Here is a 24,272-nt window from a genome sequence, read left to right on the forward strand (position 1 = left end):
AAATTGTATCTTAGTAAGTTAGAGTGCATATATATAAGAGCGAATCTGTGGTTGGAAAAATCTGGGTAAGTTCAAGATCAAACTTAGTGGCTATAACTATAACACTAAAAATGTATCCAGCAACTCATAAGCCAAATATACAAGAATTTATAACTTAGCAAGAAGTAAGACTTTAAGAGAATAAAGTACCTACTCCTTATGATAAAAGACCAAAAATATTCTCTAAATTTAAAACCCAATAAAAAAAATAATATACCATTATTTTTTTCCGAAGGTGGCAAAACCTATCAAACTCAGGTGTCAAACCAACAGTGAGGACAGCCATCTCTGGCTGCTATCCGCGAATGTCGGTTTAACTCATCACCGTTATCAAGGAAAACCACGCCACCTGTAATAACCCGCTGGTGGTCCGTAAGGGAGCAGGCTTTCACTCCTGCCAGATGCCTCTGGGTCTTGGGCCGTTAACCTGTTTCCTTACGTCCGAGGAAGACCATTATACCAACCACTAAATTATCTTAAAATTAATAATTTCAATTTAAAAGCTCTTAAAAAATTGTGATATAAAATTTTAAATACTTTATAAAAACCATGCTTATGGAATTTTAATGCTTGAAAACTGTAGCTCGATACTAACTCCCGGAAAAATGGTTCAAGAGATCCGTGGTCCTGCCTTTTAGGGTAGGAGTTCTAAATATATTATTAATTTAATTATTAAAATATTTAATTAATAAATGTTATTAGGTCGAAAGTGTTTTTTTATAAAAATTTACAGATTTGTTGTACTTCACTATATAGATTTGGATGACGTTGAATGACGTCAAAGTTGATAAAAAATAATTTAAAACAACTTAATCATTCGCTTAGCGCTTGAGCATTTTTCTGAGAAAAAGTTTATTTAAAGAGGCAAGTGACAAATAACAACATTCATTCAAAACGCATTATTGAGGTGTATGAATTTATGTATGTTTATTTATTTATTTATTTTATTTTTTCAAAAATGAAAAAAATTCAGTTGTCAAACCAATAGTGAGGATAGTTATTTCTAGCTACTATTTACGAGTTGACGCATTATTGTTATCAAGGAAAACCACGCTCACTGGAATAATCCGCTGGTGGTCTGTAAGGGAGCAGGCTTTCACTCCTGCCAGATACCTCTGGGTCTTGGGCCTTTCCTTACGTAGGAAGACGAGCTCTTAGCCAAGCATAAGCAGATTTATGTATCTTGGGCCTTTCCTTACGTAGGAAGACGAGCTCTTAGCCAAGCATAAGCAGATTTATGTATATTTATTTCTGGGGTATACAATGTATTTTATATTTTTTAATGATTTATGTTATTTTTATATTCAAAGTTTTTAATTAATTTTTATATTAAATTATACAGTTGTCTATGGAGTTTGTTTTCTATACTTGAAATAATGGGTCTAAATCAAATATGTTTCGGAAGATTTTTGAATGACATGTCATAATAAGAAAAAGAAGTGATGTGTTATAATATTTTTATGATGTATTTATTGTGTTGATAGTGTATATATTATTTTTAATAATAATTTATTTTTTGTTTATAAGATGAAAAATTTATATATAGGATAAATTTTGGAGTATATCTTAAAATTGTTTTTACTTAGACGTAAGGAAATAGGGCAATAGCTCAAGACCCAGATGTATTTGGCAAGAGTGAAACTCTGCTCCCTTGTGGGTTATTCGAGGTGGGTAGTTTTCCTTGAATAACATCATGGTTTTTTCTTGAATAAGGGACCCAGGTGGCGTGGTTTTCCTTGAATAACCGCGATGAGCAGTGGCATTCGCGGTTAGCATTTAGAGATGGTTGAGATAGTTGTCCTCACCGTTGGTTTGACAAATTGAGTTATGATAGATTTTCCCATTTGGAAAAAAAAAAAAAAAAAAAGAAGAAAAGAAAAAAGATTCTTAGAATTCTCTAAATTATATTTATAGTTATATACTTTGTTGTGATATATACTAGTAATTTTATAGTCATATATTTTGAACGTAATTATTACTTCTTAATTTAATTATCTTATACATATTTTTTATGTTTTGAGGATGAATTTTGATAATATTTATTAAATTTATAAAGTTGAATAACATAATATATGTAAATAAATTTTATTTAAATTAATATTATTATTATTTTTTAAATATTGTGTTATTACTTGCATTTGTAATTATTGATAATGGTTTAAGGAATTGTATTAGATGTAAGGACAACATGTACTTTAAAATACCTTATTTACAACATGCCTCAATGCAATTTTGCACCACCTTACTCTAGTTCAAAAAATAAGATTCTTGCTAGTGAATGATCTTTTAGTTATTCAAACTTTGATTAAGGTTTTTATGTCCTCATCACCATTTCCTCATGAATAATGTAGGTGTGACACTAAAATAGTGATTAATGTAGATGTGATACTAAAATGAGTATAGATTCATTTTAACCACATATCTACCAAGAAGCTAGAGGGATCAAATTTTAAATTTGAAAAAAGATTTACACGTCAAGAGATTTAATCCCTTCTAGTGCTTGCTAAATATGTGAGTAAGATAGATCTATAATGGTAATTTTTCATTGTTTATATTCTATTTTTGAATATTTTTTATTAAAAAGTGAATGAGTTACACATTTTCCTTTTATCAGGAAGTAACTACATTATTTTATCTTTAATTATTTTTTCCTTTCGAGCATTAAAATATTTTACTAAGGTAAACATTAATACACACATAATGGAGAGATAGTTCATACTCAAATAGAATTACTTTATCTCTATAAAGTTATATAAAATTATATTATTTAAAATAGATATAGATAAAAATCATATTTGAATTAAAAAGGAGGAGTTACAGCTCTCAGGTGAGTACTGCACCTGGAGACTGCACTCATACAAAGAGAACTCTCTCCACCTGGAGACTGCACTCATACAAAGAGAACTCTCTCCACCTGGAGACTGCACTCATACAAAGAGAACTCTCTCCGTACACTCTACTACACATCAAATGAGCAATTACATCATTAAGTACTTTACTAGAACTGAGGAAGTTGCAACCAAACTCCTAAACTCTAGGAACAAATCCTAAACTAAGAAGACACGTTACAACTTGTGTAACCATTTCTCCATTAATACAAAATAATATTAATTATTTTCAACTCCCCCCCTTAATGGAGAAAGGATTATCCTGAACTCCTAGCATCCCTCTAAACAATTCAAACTTTACACGCCCAAGAGGCTTAGTAAAAATATCAGCCATGTTATCACAAGTTTTACAATATTCAACACATATCTCTTTTCACTGTTGTTTCTCTCGAACAAAATGAACTTGAGTATCGATATGCTTGGTATTTTTATGAAAGACTGGATTGTATGCAAGCTTGATGGTACTCTGGTTGTCGGTTTTGATAATAGTTGATTCTTTTTGCTCTTCTCTTGCATCGTTGAGAAGTCTTCTCAACCAGATAGCTTCACATGTGGCTGCACACAATGCTTGGTACTCAGCTTCACATGAAGATAGAGCTACAGTGTGCTGCTTTTTGCTGCTCCATGCTATGACCCCGAATCCAATGTTGAATGCGTAACCTGTGATAAATCTTCGATCATCCAAATTACCTGCCCAATCGGAATCTGAAAGACCTGCTATAATAACATCAGAAGTGTCAGTGTACAAAATGCCATAATTACTAGTACCACTAAGATACCTCAACACACTTTTTGCTGCGACCCAGTGACTTTCGAGTGGTTTTGACATGAACTGGCTCAACACACTAACAGAATATGCCAAATCTGGTCTAGTTGTAGTCAGATATATCAAACTGCCAACTAGCTATCTGTACATGGTAGCATCCACCTGTTTAGTACCATCGTCACTGCTCAACTTTAAGTTCTGCTGTAATGGTGTTGCTGTTGATCTGCACTGCTCCATTCTGAACCTTTCCAACAAGCTTCTAGCATACTTCCCTTGAGTAAGAAAAGTTTGTCCAGAGTCTCTCCATACCTCCAATCCCAAACAATAATGAAGGTTTCCGAGATCTTTCATCTCAAACACTTGTGACATCTGCTGTTTGATTTCTTTGATCAGATTGTTAACATTCCCTGTTATGATCATATCATCTACATACAAAGAAATCAAAATAATTTGCCTCTGTTTATTAAACTTGGTATACAGATTTGGATCATTCAAGCTTCTATGAAAGCCATGCTGAACAAAAAATGAGTCAATTTTCTCATACCACGACCTGGGTGCCTGTTTTAAACCATAAAGTGCCTTTTTCAATTTACACACAAGATGTTCCTGTCCCTTTTTCACAAAACCTTCAGGCTGTACTAAATAAATTTCTTCTTTCAAGTCACCATTCAGAAATGCAGACTTAACATCTAGCTGGTGTAGCTGCCATTTGTGTTTTGTTGCTAAGGAAATTAGCATTCTAATGGTGTTTAATTTGGCTACAGGAGCAAAGGTGTCATCGAAATCTATTCCCTCTTGCTGTGAGTAACCCTTTGCTACCAGTCTAGCTTTAAGTTTCTCTATACTCCCATCTGCATTTATTTTTGGTTTATACAGCCATTTACATCCTATGGGGGTTTTACCTTCAAGCAATTCAACCAAATCCCAAGTATGGTTTCTGTTTATTGATTCTATTTCCTCATACATTGCAGCCCTCCATGCATCAGATTTACTAGCTTCCTCATAATTTGCAGGTTCTACAATGTTTAAAATCTTTGACATTAATGCATAGTCTTTCAACTTAGATGATAATCGAGTCTTCCTACCTGATCTCCTTGGTAGGGGACTTACCTCAATTTCAACCTTTTCCGAGCTTGCATCTTCATTGATTACATTGTTTGTTACTTCTTCTTCTTGTTTCTCCTCCTGCTCTTCATCTTCCTCACTGTTTTCTTCCAATAGCAATGGAATGTGCCAATCACTGTTAGAGTCATTCTTTCCTTCTTCAACCTGTTCATGAAATATGACATCTCTGCTTGCAAAAACCTTGTGAGTCACAGGATTAAATAACTTATATGCCTTGAACTTAGTGCCATATCCAACAAATATACATTTCACGGCTTTAGGATCTAACTTCTTCCTATCTACCTTAGGTATATGAGCATAAGCTTTTGACCCAAATATTCTTAAATGACTCACTGCTGGTTTGAATCCAAACAATGCTTCAAAAGGAGTTTTGAAGCCTAGACACCTAGTAGGACTCCTATTCTTTAAATACACAGCAGTGTTAATAGCTTCTACCCAAAGACCATTTGATAGACCCTTACCTTGAAGCATGCTCCTTGCGCACTCCACAAGAGTTCTGTTCTTTCGTTCTGCCACTCCATTCTGCTGTGGAGTGTGAGGCACTGTAAACTGTTGCACAATCCCATGATGCTTGCAGAAATCCATGAACTCTCCCAACTTGTATTCTCCCCCTTGATCTGAGCGGAGAATTTTTATCCTTTTTCCTGTCTGGTTTTCTACCATGGATTTAAACTCTTTAAAATACTGAAAAGCTTGACTCTTTTTACTCAGAAAGTATACCCATGAAAATCTAGTGCAATCATCTGTAAATAAGAGAAAGTAATATGCTCCTCCTAATGACCTGGTTTGCATGGGTCCACAGATGTCTGTATGCACCAGTTCTAAAATATCTCTTTCCTTTCTTTTAACATGCAAAGGGAACTCTTCTCTATGCATTTTCCCTAATGCACATCCATCACAATCCAGCGTAACATTATGGAAAACAGGGAGTCCATCGACCATAACTTTTCTCTGAAGTAGGATGAGGTCTTGCAGATTAAGATGGTCGAATCTCTGATGCTAGATATTTCCGGCTGTCAATCCAGCTGCAACCATTGCCTGCTGTGACATACTCTTCACATCTAGTTTGTACAGGCTCCCCACGCACACTCCTGTTGCAACTGTTTCCATCTTGCTATCCTTAATGACACAGTTAGTCTTGAAGCATTGAACTTGCATGTCTTGATCAGTAATCATTGAGATAGAGACCAATTTTTTCTTAATTCCTGGAACATACAATACATTTTTAAGGTGTCTAATGTCACCGCTAGGTAATTTTACAGGAATGTCACCATGTCCTTTGATCTCATGTCCACTATCATATCCTAAATAGATTTTCGACCCACATGAAGTTTCTTCAAGTAATTCAAACCAATCCTTCTTACCAGTCATATGTGAGGATGCGCCCGAGTCAACATACCATATGTCGTCCTCATCTCCTTTTGAAGCTGAAAGGGCACGATCGACTACAAATAGTTGAAGTTCGTGGCTATGATCCTCCTCTTCATTAACGAAGTAACCCTTATGTTTTCTCTACTTGTTTCTTCCTTCGTCTGCTTGCCTCTTATAACAATCTCTAATCTCATGTCCAGGTTTCCCACAGTAAAAACATTTCTTGATGGGAAGATTATTAGCAGACACACCTTTAAACGGTCTCTTCTAAAATGTGTTGGCTCCTCTCTGCTGCTGCTGCTGCGGTTGCTGATGCTGCTTCCCTTTAAACTGTCTCCTTTTTTCCATCAGAGCAAGGTCATTTCTCTGTGATTTCAAATTTTGTCGTCGCTCTTCTTCCTGTATCAGAATCCCTGTCAACTCTTCAAATGAAGGGGTTTTCTCCCTTACTGACAGCCCTATGATGAATGTCTGATAATCATCAGTCATTCCGTTCAACGTGATCGTGACCAAATCTGAATCAGAAACTTTCTCTCCGATATCTCCCAATCTGTCCTTCAGGTCTTTGACTCTAGCAATGAATCCAACAGTGGATTCATTCTCCTCCATCTTCAATGCAAACAGCTTGCCTTTGAGTGACAAGACACGGTTTGTATTCTGCGTCTGGTATAGGTTTTTTATCGTCGTCCAAATGTCAGTGGTCGATTTACAGTCTCTAATATGTGGGATAACATTGTCCTTCACAGACATCTTCAATATGACCTTTGCTTTTGTCTCCCTTTTATCCCAGTCTTGTTCTTGTGTGGCTGATCCTGATCTCAGCTCACTTCCTGTAACGATCGACCACGCATTTGCACTTTCAAGTAAAGTCTGCATCTTGAATTTCCAGTTGTTGAAATTCGATCCATCGAGTTTGCTAGACTCGTGGAGATACGATTCTAGACTGTTATTCATATTAGATTGATAAAATTTATGATCCTCTGATGAATAAGTCTATCGAACTGAACACTTTTAGGATACTAAAAAAAAAATCACCACATACCAGATTTGAACCTCTGTTTTGCTGATTTTTTTTTTTTATCTTCAATGAGCCACCACCGGGCAAGTCTGATCTGCTGCCACCGAACAGATCCGAAACTCCAATACGCCATCACCGGGCAAGTCCGATCTGCTGCCACTGAACAGATCCAGAACTCCAATGCGCCACCACCGGGCAAGTCCGATCTGTTGCCACCGAACAGATCCGAACCTCCAATGCGCCACCATCGAGAAAATCCGATCTGCTGCCATCGAACAGATCCAGAACTCCAATACACCACCACCGGGCAAGTCTGATCTGCTACCACCGAGTAGATCAGGAACTCCAATACGCCACCACCGGGCTACTCCGCTCTGCTGCCACCGAACAGAGCCGGAAATTCAAAGTGCCACCACGGGGCAACTCCAATCTGCAAAAAATTGCAGATTTTTCAAAGAGAAAGAGGTTGGCGCTCCTTCGACAGCGAAATGCCCGTGCCAGAAACAAAATCGATGCGTCTCACGAAATTGGCGCGATTAATCCTTGATTTTCCGCGCCAATTGTACTTTCTGGCGCGCTTATCACCCTCAAAACCGCATCAACTCGCACGTCTGTTCCTTAAAAAATCGCGCCAGTTCTTCCTTCCGCACAAAAATGGCGCGACTATTCGCGACGAAACCGCGCTAACACTTTCTTGCGCACAGAGATGATCAGTCATCTAAGACCTGTCTTCAGGTGTTATTGCAATCCCCCTGATTCTACAAATGCCGCCACTACAGTTCTGTAATCAATGATGCATCCTAAAAAAAATTAAGACTATCCCTACTCTGTGCTCTGATACCAAGATAAAAATCAGATTTGAATTAAAAAGAAGGAGTTACAGCTCTCAAGTGAGTACTGCACCTGGAGGCTGCACTCATACAAAGAGAACTCTCTCCGTACACTCTACTACACATCAAATGAGCAATTACATTATTAAGTACTTTACTAGAACTCAAGAAGTTGCAACCAAACTCCTAAACTCTAGGAACAAATCCTAAACTAAGAAGATACGTTACAACTTGTGTAACCATTTCTCCATTAATACAAAATAATATTAATTATTTTCAACTGATATGAAAATATTTTATTTATTACTTGAAGAGTGAAAGTGAAATATCAAAGAACCAAGTAGAATAAAAGTGAAATATAGGATTGTAAAATGATCCTCCCGTTATATGGCTATTTAATTTTTTTTGTTTTTTGTTTTGGTTGATATTAGCGAAAATTATTTTTATTATTTTTTGAGGACGTGACATACTTACACACATCCCTCACACTGGATTGTAGAATGCACCTCTCTTCTATTTTTAATTATTTATTTATATAGTTATTTAATTTTTGTTTTTTGTTTTGTTTTTTGTTTTGGTTGACATTAGCAAAATTATTTTTATTATTTTTTTGAGGACATGACATACTTACACACATCCCTCACACTAGATTGTAGAATGCACCTCTCTTCTATTTTTAATTATTTTTTATATAGTTATTTAATTTTTGTTTTTGTTTTGGTTGACATTAGTTAAAATTGTTTTTATTATTTTTTGAGGACGTGACATACTTACACATGTCTCTCATACTGGATTGTAGAATGTGTCTCTCTTCTATTTTAAATCATTTATTTATATGGTTATTTTTTGTTTTTTGTTTTGGTTGACATTAGAGAAAATTATTTTTATTATTTTGTGAGGACAATGACATACTTACACGTCCTTCATACCGGATCGTAGAATGAGCCTCCCGTGATTTTTAATTATTTATTTATACTGCTATTTTTTTTCTTGACATTAAAGAAAATCATTTTTATTATTTTTAAAGACATAACATACTTACACATTTCCATCCTACTCGATCTATACTTTTTTTTTCCAAACCATAAAAAAATACATAATTTTTTAACATATTGCTACTTTTTTACATGACAGAAACCGTGAAACGCTATAACTGAAACCCTAGGCCTTTTCAAAGACATTCAATGATTAAAAACAACCTTAATCCCAAAATTTTAAAACTTTTTTACAAATTCTCGCTTCCAACTACAACTAAACATTTTACTTTACACCTAAATTTCCTTAAACATTTTACTTCACTCCTTAATTTCCTTAAACACGGTGCCACTTTTTTTTTTTCCGAACAATAAAAAAAAAATACATAAATTTTTAACAAATTACAATATTTTTACGTAAGACTGCCTTGCTCCCGTCAGACTCGGCCCCTGCTGAACTGGGCGCGGCCAGTGCGTTTGCTGGATCGATCGGGACAGTGGATCAGGATCCGTTCAGAATCGGACTATTGGGGATTGATCAGATTAGGTGCATGGGGCTTCTGCCCTGATCCCAGCTCTTTCCGAATGGCGAAAGAAGGTGAGCCCCTGCCTTCAGACCTAGATGCCTTCCGAGCCCTGGTTGCTGCATCTGAAAAGCGACCGATCTCGCTCTCGCAACAAAAGTTTGTGAAAAAGCTGGACAGCATCCCCTCGGTGTCTCTTCCGGCAGAAGAAGCATGCAGAACAGCGTTAAATCTAGCTGAAAGGGGTCTTATTGGCCAGTTCACAAGGCTATGGCCATCCCCGAAGGCAGTAGATGAATGGGTCAACCGAAACTGGATCCCGCTGGTCAAGGAAGGTATAAAAAGTCATTTCGTAGGCAAAGGGTTCTTCGTATTCGTGTTTGACAGCGAAGAAGATCGAAGCTTGATCTTCAGAAACGGACCTTATTTTATGGGCCCACGAGGGTTATACTTGAACAAATGGCACCCGGATTTTGATCCTGCTCAAGATGTTCCCACAGCGGTACCAGTTTGGGTGCGCCTCCCACATCTCCCTCTTCATTGCTGGAGTCAGAGTTCGCTGAAATCCATTGGCAATGCCCTAGGCAGATATATAGATCAGGCTCCGAGGAAGGACCAGTTTTCTTGCGCCCGCATCTGCGTGGAAGTTGATCTAGAGGTCGGGCTCCCTGAAGCCATCAAACTAACAGTGGCAGACTGGTCGCACATTCAAGAACTAGACTATGAACAGTTGCCTTTTAAATGTCGACATTGCCACGAATACGGGCATTTTGTAAGGTATTGCAAAAAAAAAATAGAGGAAACAGCAGAAAAAGAAAAAGGCGATCAATGGAAGCAAGCAAAGAGAACAGCGAGCAGCAGGCAAAACAATAAAAACAAAGCAAAAGAGACAGGGAACAAATCAGGGCATGAAGACACAAATAATCAAAACAATGGAAGCAGAGAAGCTGAAAGCAGTGCTGGAGACAAAAATCCCTTCGAATCTCTCACTCCACCGGAAGATCCGCCAGAGGCCGAACCGGAAGATCCACCTCAGAAGAACAACGAGGATATCCAAGAGCCAGGTAATACTCCAAATCCGAATCCCAGCAACACTCCTTCTCCTTCTTATGCAGACATCATAAAACAAAAGAAGAAGAATCAAGAATACGCGGGTTCATCTGATGAAGAAATACTTGAAAGGGCACTTAAAAAAGTGGGTAGAAGAACAAACAGGGAAACCAGGGAAGAAGAATCAGAAAGGCAGAAAACCCTAGGCAGTCAAGCCACCATAGAAATGACCATCGGGAGAAATACAAGACCAAGGGCGTCCAAACCAGGAGGTCCCCCTTCATCAAGCGGTAAATGATGCAGTTGATCTCCTGGAACTGTAGGGGGCTGGGTAATCCCAATAAGGCAGAGGCTATCAAAGACTTACTGAAGATGGAAACCGCAGACATCCTAATGCTCCAGGAGACTAAGATAGAAGGGGAAGCCCTTCTAAACACCAGCACGTTGAAATGGAAATATGACTCAGGAAAGACTGTCAGTGCAAGGGGTTCGGCCGGTGGAATAGGCACGTTTTGGTCAAAAAACTCATTCACTTTGGAACGATCCACAGAGACCCAACATTGGATCCACACAGATCTGCATCACACTGTAAGCAATCTCTCCTTAGCTCTTTTTAACTTGTATGTTCCTGTCCATTACGAAGAAAAGAGAGAGTGTTGGAGGACAGTCATGGATTATATAGAATAGATCAATCCAACAAATATAGTCATTGGAGGTGATCTGAACATCATCCTAGATCCCAAAGAAAAAAGAGGAGGGATTTACTCTAGGGACCCCTTCATCAACACTGTGGGCAATCTGATTTTACAGTGGGACTTAGTTGATTTCAAACCTATAAAAGGCAAATACACCTGGTCCAATAATAGAACAGGAGAAAATCAAATCTCAGCTAGGCTGGATAGGTTTCTAATCAGTAGTACATTAATGCTGGATAACAGAATGGTTTTTTCCAAGATCCTCCCCAAGCTTACATCGGACCACAAGCCAATTCTACTATGTATAAAAGAAGAAGAAGACCTCGGCCCTCTTCCATTCCGCTTCAGCCCTCTCTGGGCAGGTAAAGACGGATTCTACGAAACAGTTCAAACAGCATGGAGGATAGCTGTTCACGGATCCCCAAGTTATGTGTGGGAACAAAAAATAAAAAATACAAAAAAAGCTCTTAAAGACTGGATAAAAAAATCTATGCAAACCCCAACCAACCAAAGGAAGGAAGCAGTTCTTTAGTTGGAAAGAGTCCAATTCGAATTGGAGGAGAAAGATCCCTCCCCCACAGATTTAGCCATCAAAAAATCTTCCCAAAGGAATGCATACTGTTGTTTCAGAACTGAAGAAGAATATTGGCGCCTAAAGTCCAGAAGTTTGTGGCTCAAATCTGGAGATAGGAACACCAAATACTTTCATAGACAGTGCAGGGCACGAGTTTCCCGCAATCATATAGCAGAGATAACTAGCACAACCGGACAGGTGTATAAAGGATTTTCACAAATCAAAGAAGCAGCGGTCACTCACTTTCAGAATCTTTTAAGCGCGGAAAGAAATGGAAATGAGGAGGATGCAGAGGAGTTCCTCACAACCATCCCAAACCTAGTCAATGAGGAGGATAACGACTCTCTGTTGAGCCCAGTCACGGAAGAGGAGATAACTAATGTAGTTTGGTCCATGGAACCGGATAAAGCTCCAGGACCCGACGGGTTCTCAGTTCACTTCTACAGAATTTGTTGGGAAATTATCAAAAACGATCTATTCAGAATGATAAGAGGAATCCTGAGGAAGGCAAAAGTGGGCGGAGGAATAAACTCTACCTTTCTCGCCTTAATTCCCAAGGAAACAAACCCAAGATCCTTTGACAGATATAGGCCGATTTCTCTCTGCAATTCATCTTATAAGATTGTGGCCAAGCTGCTGGCCAACAGAATCAAGCCTCTTCTCCCAAAGCTCATCTCTCAGGCACAAGGAGGATTCGTAAAAGGCAGACAAATTCTGGACAATGTCATCCAGATCCAAGAAGCTCTCCATTCCAGTCTAACTCGGAAAGAACAAGGTATGATTATTAAATTGGATATGTGCAATGCCTTTGACCGTGTTAATCGCTCCTTTTTGTTCAGGGTTCTAGCAGCTTTTGGCTTTAAACAGGATTTCATAAACCTCATCAAGGCATGTATAGAAAACGTCTGGATCGCCCCAATGGTGAATGGCAGACCAACTGAATTTTTTCTAGCAACCAGGGGATTGAGGCAGGGCTGCCCTCTTTCGCCCTTTCTCTACATTTTGATGGCTGATGTTCTAAGCCGTAAGCTAACTCAAGAGAAACAAATTGGAACCATTCCTAGGATAAGGATTGTTCAAGGAATAGCCCCGGTGAATCATGCGCTATTCGCTGATGATTCAATTCTGCTGGGGGGCGCATCCACGAGAATTGCAACTGCTTTCAAAACCATCCTTCAACAGTACTGTAACATCACCGGTGCGCTAGTCAGCGAAAGGAAAAGCGCAGTATACAGTTGGAACACCGATCAGCACGCTACAGACAGAATTGCCAAAGTACTGGGGTTCAAAGGATATGCTCTGTGGGAAAAAATTAAATACCTCGGCTTACCATTGACGAGGGGATCCAATCGAAATCAATTATGGGAAGAGGTGATATCCAAATATAAAAAAAAGATAATAGCATGGGGCGGAGTATGGCTCACTACTGGTGGCAAACTCACCCTCATCCGATCCGTGCTCTCCGCCCTGCCTACATACCAAGCCTCGTTGCTGTTGGCTCCAAAACAAATCACCGATCAAATAACCAGCATTATACGAAACTTTCTTTGGAACAGAGGGAAAGGAAACAGAGATCGTTTCCACCTCATCAAATGGGAAACAGTGAAGCGTCCAATAGCAGAAGGCGGACTTCAAATCCGCGACCCCAGCATGCAAATTTGGCTTTGGGCTGCAAACTCCTATGGCAATTAATCACAGAGCCATCGCATCCAACCAGTCAGTTGCTGAACCTTAAATATTTGCAAAAGCAATCAATCTCAACATTCATTCCAGCGCATTCCCCAAGAGGAACACAGGCCTGGAGGCTTTGCTGTAGAGGGGTCGATTTCTTCAGAAATCATTTATACAAAATCCCAGGAAACAGCAAAAATTCGCTTCTATGGAAAGACCGAATTATGAATCATCCCCCTCTCTCAACCATCAATGAAATCGCAGAGTTAAGAGCCTGGTTAATTTCTAAAGGAGCAAGGAAAATTGAGGATATAGTAGAGTGGGACTTCAATGGCAACTGGCAGCGTTGGTCATTGCCAATCATCCCAACTCACTTAAAAGAACAATCAAAAATCCTTTTAGAGGCAATAACAGATTTTACACCAGTGCATAAGGAAGAGGAAGATTTATGGGGATGGGGAAAAACAGGAGAGTACACGGTCAATCAAGGCTATCTTCAAATGCAAGGAAAAAAGGAGTCACAGCACCCGGAATCAGTTTGGAAACAGATTTGGGAAAATTTCAGCATCCCCAAGATCAACTTCTTCAGCTGGACCTTATTCCACAATAAAATCTTGACCGGAGACAATCTGTGTAAAAGAAACATTGCAGGCCCGCATCGTTGCGCCCTCTGCAAGAACGCTCCAGAAACCTCAGTCCATCTGTTTATTGACTGTGAGTACGCACAGAAAGTTTGGAACAGCTTCTTGACAGGGTTGAATGTGAGACCCCCATCACACTGCCAGATCATAGAAATGTTTTTGTCTTGGAAAACTCGGTACCCCCATAGCATCAATGAAAAATCTCTTTGGCACAAGCTGTGGATTACTGCACCGAAATATGTATGTTGGAAGTTGTGGCTTTCCAGGAATGAATCTGTCTTCAATCAAAAAGACATCAATGCAGAAGTTGTAGCAAAGCAGGCCAAGGATCTTCTTTTAGAAACTCTGAGACAAACCAGCGTCAAAGATGGCACCCTCAGAAATGAAGAACAGGCTTGGCTGGAAGGCTTTTCACCCATGCCAATAACACCAGCCATCATCCGCCCAATCCACAAGGAAAACTGGCAGTTTAGAGACAACTCGGACAACTTTCAGAAGTGGTGGAAGTCACAAGGTAAATGCACAATATTCTTCGACGGGGCTTTGAAAGGAAATCCAGGCAAGTCAGGAGCAGGGGGAGTCATCTATTTTCAGAATGGGAGAAAAGAGGAATTCAGTTGGGGACTTGGGCTAAAAACCAACAATCAAGCAGAAGCACTCAGTCTATTAAAAGCTTGTCAACTGGCCAGAAAAGGAAACGCAAATGAAATTATAGTTTTTGGAGATTCAGAACTGCTGATAAGGTCTCTAATAAATAAGAAAGGCCTCAAAGATCCAGCCCTAAACAAGCAGCTAACAAGAGTAAACAGATTTATGAAGGAATTCTCATCAGCACAGCTCTTCCATATCCTCAGAGATTTAAACACTGAAGCAGACAGGTTAGCAAATGCAGGATGCACTCTTGAAAAAAGTATGATCAGCATAAATGCAGGGGCACTGAAAATGGCAATCATTCCCTAAAAGAGCTAGGAGGTCTAGAAAAAGCAGAGAAAAGCAATGAGAGATACAGTGAATTGTAATTCTTGCTCTGGCTTTGGCCATTCATAAATAAAAATACTCGTTTTAGTTAAAAAAAATAAAATATTTTACATAACAAACTCTATACCTTTTCAACCACATACAATAATTAAAACAACCCTAATCCCAATTTTTTTTACATAACAAACTCTATACCTTTTCAACCACATACAATAATTAGAACAACCCTAATCCCAATTTCTTTTTTTACAATTTCTTTAAAACACTTCCACTCATTTTGTTTCACCCTTGCATTTCCTTAAGCAAATAAACTCATACACAAGCTCGGCACTGTATTTTCTCACCCACCGTAATACGAACTAAACCCATAAAACCTATTTTCATAAACTTTTATTTTAATATTAATAATTATATTAAAATAAAAAATATTATAATTTATTAAAATAAAAATATTATAATTAAAGAAAATATTAATATTAATTTGGGTTTTAAAAACTTTTAAAATTTTATAAAAGTTGAAAAATTGAAAAATACGAAAATTTAAAATGAATTAGAAAGAAAAAAAGAAAGAAATTATTTTAACTTTCACTAGACTAAAGATAGTTTATGGGACAGATTGTTTTTTCATTTGCTTGATGTATTCAACATTTTTTCTGTGAAGCTTCAAAATAAATGCTCCCAGCTTATCGACAAACCTGTCGCTAAATAGATTATCCCAAGAGCTAGCTGCCAGTATATCTGCATAACTTTCCCTGTTGTCTTTGAAAGCCTCACAATTCTAAAATGAAATGTTTTTCTATTTCCACTTTTTCGGAAGAACAAAGATGCATACTCTTTCCTCCCACACTTCCTTTGGCCTTTTCCAGCGCCCTGTTTCACAACGGAGTTGATGAGAATTAGTCCTTAATTGAGCAATAAGAATTTTGGCTCTCCGAGAGATATTGGCCTCTATGTATGCTTTTGGTTGATGACTATGAGTGAGATTAAACACTTCAATATAGTAATTTTTCTTTCTTCCTAGTTCCTTATCCCAAGTACGCTTGTGGAACTTTTCCATAACAAAAGTTTTTATCTCTTTACTGTTTATGGGACACGCGTTCAAGCAAATACCCCATTTATTAAACCATTTGTTATTTTGCTGCATCCAAGTTTTTGCTCTTGCACAATTTATCATTAAAGACAACCTTAGGTCATCTACATCTTCTATTTGCTCATTTTTTTTAAATACCTTATGACTCGCACCATAGCAATTGCTTCAATAGGAGCAGTCTCTGTTTCACTTAACAAGATATCATAAGGAACTGTAGTTTTAATCTTAAATTTGTTTGTGATCAAATGCTTCTGAATTTTCTCAATTTGTCTCCACTGCATGTCGGATGTACTGCTGGCCCATAGTCCACAACGATAGAGAATCACCGGAATCACTAGAAGCCCAAAAAGAGTTTGAGTGGTTTTCCAGTCCCATAACTCTGCCTCTTTACACCTATTTTGAAAAGCATAAAATTCTTTCCAACCCCCCAATGTTCTTTTCTTTCTACAACCATTCCAGCTTAGATTTTTGTTGAAGTCAATTGCGAGGTATTTGTAATCCGTAACTTCTTCCAGAATGTTGCCTTCAAAGTAGAACTTATGCTGGTTATGTTTTATTTTCTTAGAGAAGACCACTACTTTCGTTTTGTTAATATTGACTTGCATTCCCACACTTCTACAAAAATTCTCAAGGGATAGTAAGTGTTCTTGCAAACCAAGAGCTGATTTAGCAATCAGAATAAGGTCATCTGCATACAAAAGAAGCCTTATATCAAACTTGCCCAAATAGATACCATCACCCCCTTGCGAATTTAACCACTCCTCAAGCTTGTCGATATATAAACCAAAAAGGGTAGGAGACAGTGGGAAACCTTGCTTGACCCCAATATCGCTTCTAAAACTTTTAGGAATGTCTACTGAAGTTATAATTTTGACTTTCACCTCTTCGTACAGCCTATGCACAGCTGCTCTCAAATGTTTAGGAACCCCAAGTTCCTTTATTCCGAGCCAAAGCTTATCCCTAGGAATTGAGTCAAACGCTTTTCTGAAATCAACAAAGCAACAAAATACTTCTTCCTTTTTCTCCCAAACTTTTTCACTGATGTGCCTTAAAGTTATGCAATGATCAACTGTGGAATGTTTAGGTCTAAAATCTGCTTGCCCTTTAGCACGCTTATCTCTATCTTCTGCCCACTTGCTAAGTTTGTTTTCTAGCATGCTTCCAAATAACTTTGCAAACAAAGGGTTTAGCATGATGGTCCTATAATTGGAGGGATTATTGGCGTCACCGCTCTTGAAAAGAGGTATTTCCAAACTAGTTGTCCAATCTGTGGGGAGCCCTTGTTGTATGATGTTGTTGAAGATTTTTGTAATGTGAGGTGCAAGAATCTTTGAGCCCCACTTTAGATATTCTGCTTGGAGTTCAGCTAAGTCTTTTGTTTTTCCAACACCCAACTTCTTGATACCCATCTCTACCTCTTGTACCGAGAAGAGTTCAGTATCAGTGTTGACGAAGGGGAGAGGGTCAACCTTGGGAACCTGCTCATAGAGCTGTCTTGCATAGTCAAACCATTTAGAAGCTATAATATTATTTCCAATTTGTATCTTTTTCGGTTGGAGCTCCTTCCAAAATAATTTGGGATTATTTTTCCTAAGGAAGATTAGTTCTTCCCTCCTTGAAACCATGAAATCGACCTTTTTCTTGCTTAATAACTGCTTGTAAGCTTTGAGCTTTATGTTATCCTTGTTTGACTCTTTCCACATTCTCCTTGCCTTTTTGCATTCCTCGTCAAACCAAGCATTAACTGGAAAGCAATTTGTTTCAGACTTCTTAATTTTTGCTCTTTTGCACTTTGCAAGTGCGCATTGAATTAAATGTGTTAATTCATGACTATGAAGGCTGTGAATTGTAATTTTCTCCTTCTCGAAGAGCCTCTCTAGCGTCATTTTGAAGGTATTACAATTTTTTGGGGTCAAAAGAATTCTGCCCTGTGGGAGATTTTGTTTGACATGGTGAATTTTTGACTCTAATTGTTTCTTTCGAATCCAATAGAAACATAAATAAATTGGCTTGTGATCTGATTTCAAGTCCCACAACTGATCTCCAATCAAAACTTCCTCCATTTTCTCGCACAAACCATGCGAGCAAATTATATAATCTACCACACTTGCTCCATTGTAAGTATTGCAAGTGAAATGGCTGGACTTTGCCCATCTAGTCAAGCCATTACAAATGACTAAATCAAAGGCCCCACATAGAGTAAGAAATTGTTCACTAAAGAGATTGCAGCCCTTGTCCTATGAAATTCTTTCCCATTGATGATTACTTTCTTCTGTAAGCCAATCAGCGTCACAATCATCTTTACAACAAAGAATGTTAGCTTGCTCGCTTGCAGTCCTAGCATTGAAATCACCCACTCTAAGGATTTCACCTAGATGTGAATATGTTGCAATATTCGCTTTTAAGGTTGCAAATGGATCTTTGTGATCAAGCCCTCTACTTTTGTAGATTTTTGAAACCTGCGGCGCAAAATAGCATGCTACAATTCTCATGTGGTTTCCACTTTCTGATATTTTAAACCAAATGAATTGCTTATTTGAGTCTTCTTTTTCTAATTGAATGAGACGACCTTTTTTTTCCCTTACTAAAACCATGATACCCTCATGCCTTTTGCCATTCCCTGCTGCCTTGTTCTACACTGCCATCTTCCAGTATCCCTCAAACATAGGTGTCTTGCACCCTTCATGCTCATGTGTTTCTATGAGGCAAATTATGTCTCTATCTTCCGCAATAGGTCATAACCCAGGTCCTCGTCTCCATGGGTAACCTTTGCAGTTCCAACAAACTAATCTTAAGGAAACCTGGGTATGACTTGATTGCTATTTGTTTTGACATGCAAGACTCACATTTGAGTCTTTGTCCTTGCTTTCCCATACTGACATTGCTTTCTGATTTCTCGTTGAAGAGTTTGTTGCCTCTTCTTTATTACCATCTTGTTGCTCTGTTAAGGAGGTCCAAATCACGCCATCACAACTTTGCCTTTATAAATCCATGTTCTCTTGCCTTCATCTCTTGCTGCCCTAACCTTTAAGATTTCCTCCCTTCTGTCCTCCTGTTGTTTTACAATTATATTTTTTTTCATAATATTTTTTTTTGTTAAAAAATTAAGTTTAACTTATTTAATCTATAGAATTTGAATGTTTTAGAAGTTTTCCAAGGTGTTTAATCTATATATGTATTCAAAAATGTATTTTAAATAACAAAAAATCACATTCTTGTTTGAAATTGTATCTTCGTAAGTTAGAGTGAATATGTTGTTGGAAAAATCTGGGTAAGTTCAAGATTAAACTTAGTGGCTATAACTATAACACTAAAAATGTATCCAACAACTCATAAACCAAATATACAAGAATTTATGACTTAGCAAGAAGTAAGACTTTAGCAAGAAATAAGACTTTAAGAGAATAAAAAGCCTACTCCTTATTATAAAAGACCAAAAATATTTTCTAAATTTAAAACCCAATAAAAAAATAATATACCATTATACCAACCACTAAATTATCTTAAAAATAATAATTTCTATTTAAAAACTTTTAAAAAGGTGTGATATAAAATTTTAAATACTTTATAAAAACCATGCTTCTGGAATTTTAATCCGTGAAAACTGTAGCTCGATACTAACCCCTGGAAAAACGGTTCAAAAGATCCGTGGTCCTGCCTTTTAGGGTAGGAGTTCTGAATATATTATTAATTTAATTATTAAAATATTTAATTAATAAATGTTATTAGGTCGAAAGTGTTTTTTATAAAAATTGTACAGATTTGTTGTACCTCACTATATCGATTAGGATGACGTCGAATGACGTCAAAGTTGATAAAAAATAATTTAAAATAACTTAATCATTCGCTTAGCGCTGGAGCATTTTTCTGAAAAAAAGTTTATTTAAAGAGACAAGTGACAAATAACAATATTCATTCAAACGCTTTATTGAGGTGTGTGAATTTATGTATGTTTATTACTTAGGTATATAATGACAGAAAGAAATAAATTATTTTAACGTCCACGAGGCTATTCTATGTATTTTATATTCTAATGATTTATACTATTTTTATATTCAAAGTTTTAAATTAATTTTTATATTAAATTATAGAGTAGTCTATGGAGTTTGTTTTCTAAACTTGAAATAATGCATCTAAATCAAATCCGTCTGCAAGATTTTTAAATGACATGTCATAATAATAAAAAGAAGTGATGTGTTATAATATTTTTATGATATATTTATTGTGTTATAGTGTATATATTATTTTTAATAATAATTTATTTTTCTTTATAAGATGAATTTATATATGATAAATTTTGGAGTATATCCTAAAATTGTTTTTGGTTAGACTAAGGAAACAGGTTAACAGCCTAAGACCCAGAGGTATTTGGCAAGAGTGAAACTCTGCCCCCTTTGGGTTATTCGAGGTGGGTAGTTTTCCTTGAATAACGACCTGGTTTTTTCTTGAATAAGGGACCCAGGTGGCGTGGTTTTCCTTGAATAACCGCGATGAGCAGCTGCATTCCTAGGTGGCGTGGTTTTCCTTGAATAACAGCGATGAGCAGCTGCATTCGTGGTTAGCAGTTAGAGATGGTTGAGATAGTTGTCCTCACCAGGTTAACAACCCAAGACCCAGAGGTATTTGGCAAGAGTGAAACTCTGCCCCCTTGTGGGTTATTCGAGGTGGGTAGCTTTCCTTGAATAACGACTGGTTTTTCAACTGGTTTTTTCTTGAATACGGGACCCAGGTGGCGTGGGTTTCCTTGAATAACCGGGATGAGCAGCTGCATTCGCGGTTAGCAGTTAGAGATGGTTGAGATAATTGTCCTCACCACTGGTTTAACAACTTGAATTATGATAGATTTTCCCACTCGGAAAAAAAGAAAAACAAAAAAATTCTTGAGATTTTCTAAATTATATTTATAATTATATACTTTGATGTGATATATACCAGCGATTTTATAGTTATATATTTTAACATATAATTATTACTTCTTAATTTAATTATTTTATACATATTTTTATGTTTTCAAGATAAACTTCGATAATATTTATTAAATTTATAAAGTTGAATGACATAATATATATGTAAATAAGATTTATTTAAATCAATATTATTATTTTTATTTTTTAAATATTGTGTTGTTACTTTCATTTGTAATTATTGATAATGGTTCAAGAAATTGTATTAGTATATATTGTACTACAATTATTGATAGTAGTTTAAGGAATTGTATTAGTGTATATTGTACCGAGTATCCGCCTGAGATATAAAGTTTCAATAAAATCTAAAATTTCAACTTAATAAATATAAATATATATATATATATATATATATATTTTTTTTTAACACATATCAACTACATCTTTATTAATATGATTGTGATAATATATATTTTACAATAATATATTTGATTTCAGCCCAATTATGATTGTGATGGTATATATTTTATAATAATATATTTAATTTCAACCGATAGTATATATTATATGCTTGCGATAATATATATTTTATAATAATATATTTGATTTCAGCCCAATTATGATTGTGATGGTATATATTTTATAATAATATATTTAATTTCAACCGATAGTATATATTTTATAATAATGTTGATCTGAAATCACTTTCGCTTTTATTCTAGAAGTTATGCATTTCCGTTTATTTAGAATAATGTTATGCATTTTCGAAGAGAGTGTTTAATATTTGTTATTTGTGAACTGTAGATTGAAATTACTTCAGATTCATCTGTTTACTGAGCTGTCACATGAATCACATGAATTCAAGGACACGCATAGTGATTCATGAATTCAAGGACACGCATAGTGAGGCCCTGCACTGCTCTGTTTTGGTTTTTTTGGAGTTGTCTATAACGCGACTTTTTGAAAGGTTTTTTGGCGGATTTTTCCGGTTGAAATCTGGCAAGAATTATTGGAATCGCAAGTTTGATAGCTAGTTTCTGCACAATGAAAGCGTCCCAGGGGTTTTTCAGGGTGCTGAATCCAAATATTCAGTTAAAAAACCATTTTAACTGCAAGAAATCAAGATTTGACCTCAATTTCTTCGCCGGATACCATCACCGGAATCTTCAAAAAGTCGCATTATAGACAACTCCGTTTTTTTCCCGACACGCTCGGCTCATTTTCATTTAAAAAATAAGAATATCTTTCTCTATATATTCGGTTCAAGAAGCAATTACAATCCATTCAACTTCATCTTCATCTCCTACTGTGCTGTATAGGGTTAATTGAATTTTAATGGGCGAGCGTGAGGAGGTCTTCGAATTGCCCGAGTTACATGACGATTTCAAACACAAAATACTGGTGTGGCTTACAGTGGAATGCATCTGTAGATTTCGCAGCGTGTGCAAGGAGTGGAATGCTCTCCTTTCATCAGCCAAATTCATAAGGAAATGGGGAGAGGCGCCTTCCAACAGTATGCCATGGCTAGTTCTGCAAAATGCCCAATCCAAAATGCCTAATTGTTTGCTTTACTGTTTTTTCATCCAGAGATGGAGGTTGAGTTCTTCCATCTCCCTTTCCTTCCTAAAGGAAAAGGAAATACAAACTGCTTGTCATGGGTCTGCAGCAGGGTTGTTCTTGGTGGGAAATTTCCCAAGATTTGTTGTTGCCAATCCTCTCACAAGAACGTCAATAAAACTTCCCCCAATGTCATCCATATGGTCAATTAGAAGCATAGGCATCATCGAAGGGGAGGACGACAGTCGAGAGACATACAAAGTTGTGGCACTCGGCCAACCGCGTGATCAGAAAGGCGATATAGTGGAAATCTATGATTCCACTGACAGGTCATGGCGCATTGCAGGACACATGCCCGAGGATTTGTGGGTAGTGCGGGCACATATGGGAATGGAGTTGCTTTTTTGTGATGGTGTTTTCTATTGTTTGACGATCATCAATGGCTGGTGGGGCATAATGGGTTTCAACATCAGAAATGGGACTTCCTTTTCTGCACCCTTGCCAGAGCTGGCCAAGAAAAAACACATTTTCCCTCACCTGCTCACCTGTGGGTCGCGGGTTCTAGTTACAGGTGGGAAGGTCAATGACGGCAGGTCGCGGGTTCTAGTTACAGGTGGGAAGGTCAATGACGGAGAGGGGCTGTTGCAGGAAGCTATTATATGGGAGTTTGAAAAGGTGAAGGCGGACTCCCCCTTTTCTTCATCATCATGCTGGAAAGAGGTCGCCAGAATGCCTCCATCCCTGTGTGAGGATGTTAACAGGACTTTGTATGGTATTGACAGCTCTATGGATTGCCCATTTATGGGCTGCATAGGAGTTGGAGATCGCGCCTGCTTTATCCTCAATGGATGTATGAAGGTGATGGAGGTGGTATTTTACAGCCTAAGTGAAAAGACATGGAGTCGGCTCCCCAGCTGTCCTTTAGATAACGAAGGGTATGTGAGAGTCATGGCATTTGGCCCTAGGCCGGACATGAAGGTTGGGTGAAGCATCCCATGCATGTCTGTTTATCTCTTTCTATATGTTGCCCTCTCTTTTCCCTTGCTTCTGGTTATCTGTAAGATTGCTCTTGTACAGGGTTGAATGGATGCAGCTTTTTCTTTGCTTCTGGTTATCTGTAAGATTGCTCTTGTACAGGGCTGAACAGATAAGATTGCTCTTGTACAGGGTTGAATGGATGCAGCTTTTTCTTTGCTTCTGGTTATCTGTAAGATTGCTCTTGTACAGGGCTGAACAGATGCAGCAACAGATCCTGTAATATGAGGGCATGGATTTTCAGAAATATTTAAATGTTGAAGAAATGAATTTAACGTTTGACCATTCTTAGCAATCCAGTGATACGGTGTTGATAGGGTCTTGAAAGTGGTTAAGATGAAGCCATAATCCTTTTGGAAACTCAAATTATTTCCCTGATTATCATGATAATATATCTTTATTAAGACGTGTGCCCGAACTTACTCCATTTGCTCGTTGGCCTTGATTTGATCCAGTAATAAAAATGCACAAACTTTGTTGCCATTTGCTGTTTTGGCCACTTAGTAAGTACTTGAGGATCTTGTTCTCTCTCAAGTTTTCAC

The 24,272-nt window shown here is 37.3% G+C and overlaps 2 protein-coding genes across 2 annotated transcripts; one reads left to right on the forward strand and one right to left on the reverse strand.

The window, feature by feature from the left end:
• Positions 1–6,456: 6,456 nt before the first annotated feature.
• Positions 6,457–7,143, reverse strand: LOC149267074 (uncharacterized). The gene has a single exon (XM_089410123.1). The coding sequence runs from the start codon at positions 7,141–7,143 to the stop codon at positions 6,457–6,459; it is 687 nt and encodes a 228-aa protein (XP_089266249.1).
• Positions 7,144–22,185: 15,042 nt separating this feature from the next.
• Positions 22,186–24,015, forward strand: LOC149267075 (F-box only protein 6-like). Its single transcript, XM_089431390.1, has one exon. The coding sequence runs from the start codon at positions 22,474–22,476 to the stop codon at positions 23,680–23,682; it is 1,209 nt and encodes a 402-aa protein (XP_089287516.1). The 5' UTR covers positions 22,186–22,473; the 3' UTR covers positions 23,683–24,015.
• Positions 24,016–24,272: the final 257 nt, after the last annotated feature.

Source organism: Pinus tabuliformis, chromosome 6 (genome assembly GCF_031772625.1).
Source record: "Pinus tabuliformis cultivar Carrire ecotype Pingquan chromosome 6, CPIR1, whole genome shotgun sequence".
Lineage (NCBI taxonomy): Eukaryota > Viridiplantae > Streptophyta > Pinopsida > Pinales > Pinaceae > Pinus > Pinus tabuliformis.

Bases quoted from the DNA above. Each gene is read 5' to 3' on its own strand.
- LOC149267074 (XM_089410123.1), bottom strand. From the start codon at position 7,143: ATGAATAACAGTCTAGAATCGTATCTCCACGAGTCTAGCAAACTCGAT.
- LOC149267075 (XM_089431390.1), top strand. From the start codon at position 22,474: ATGGGCGAGCGTGAGGAGGTCTTCGAATTGCCCGAGTTACATGACGAT.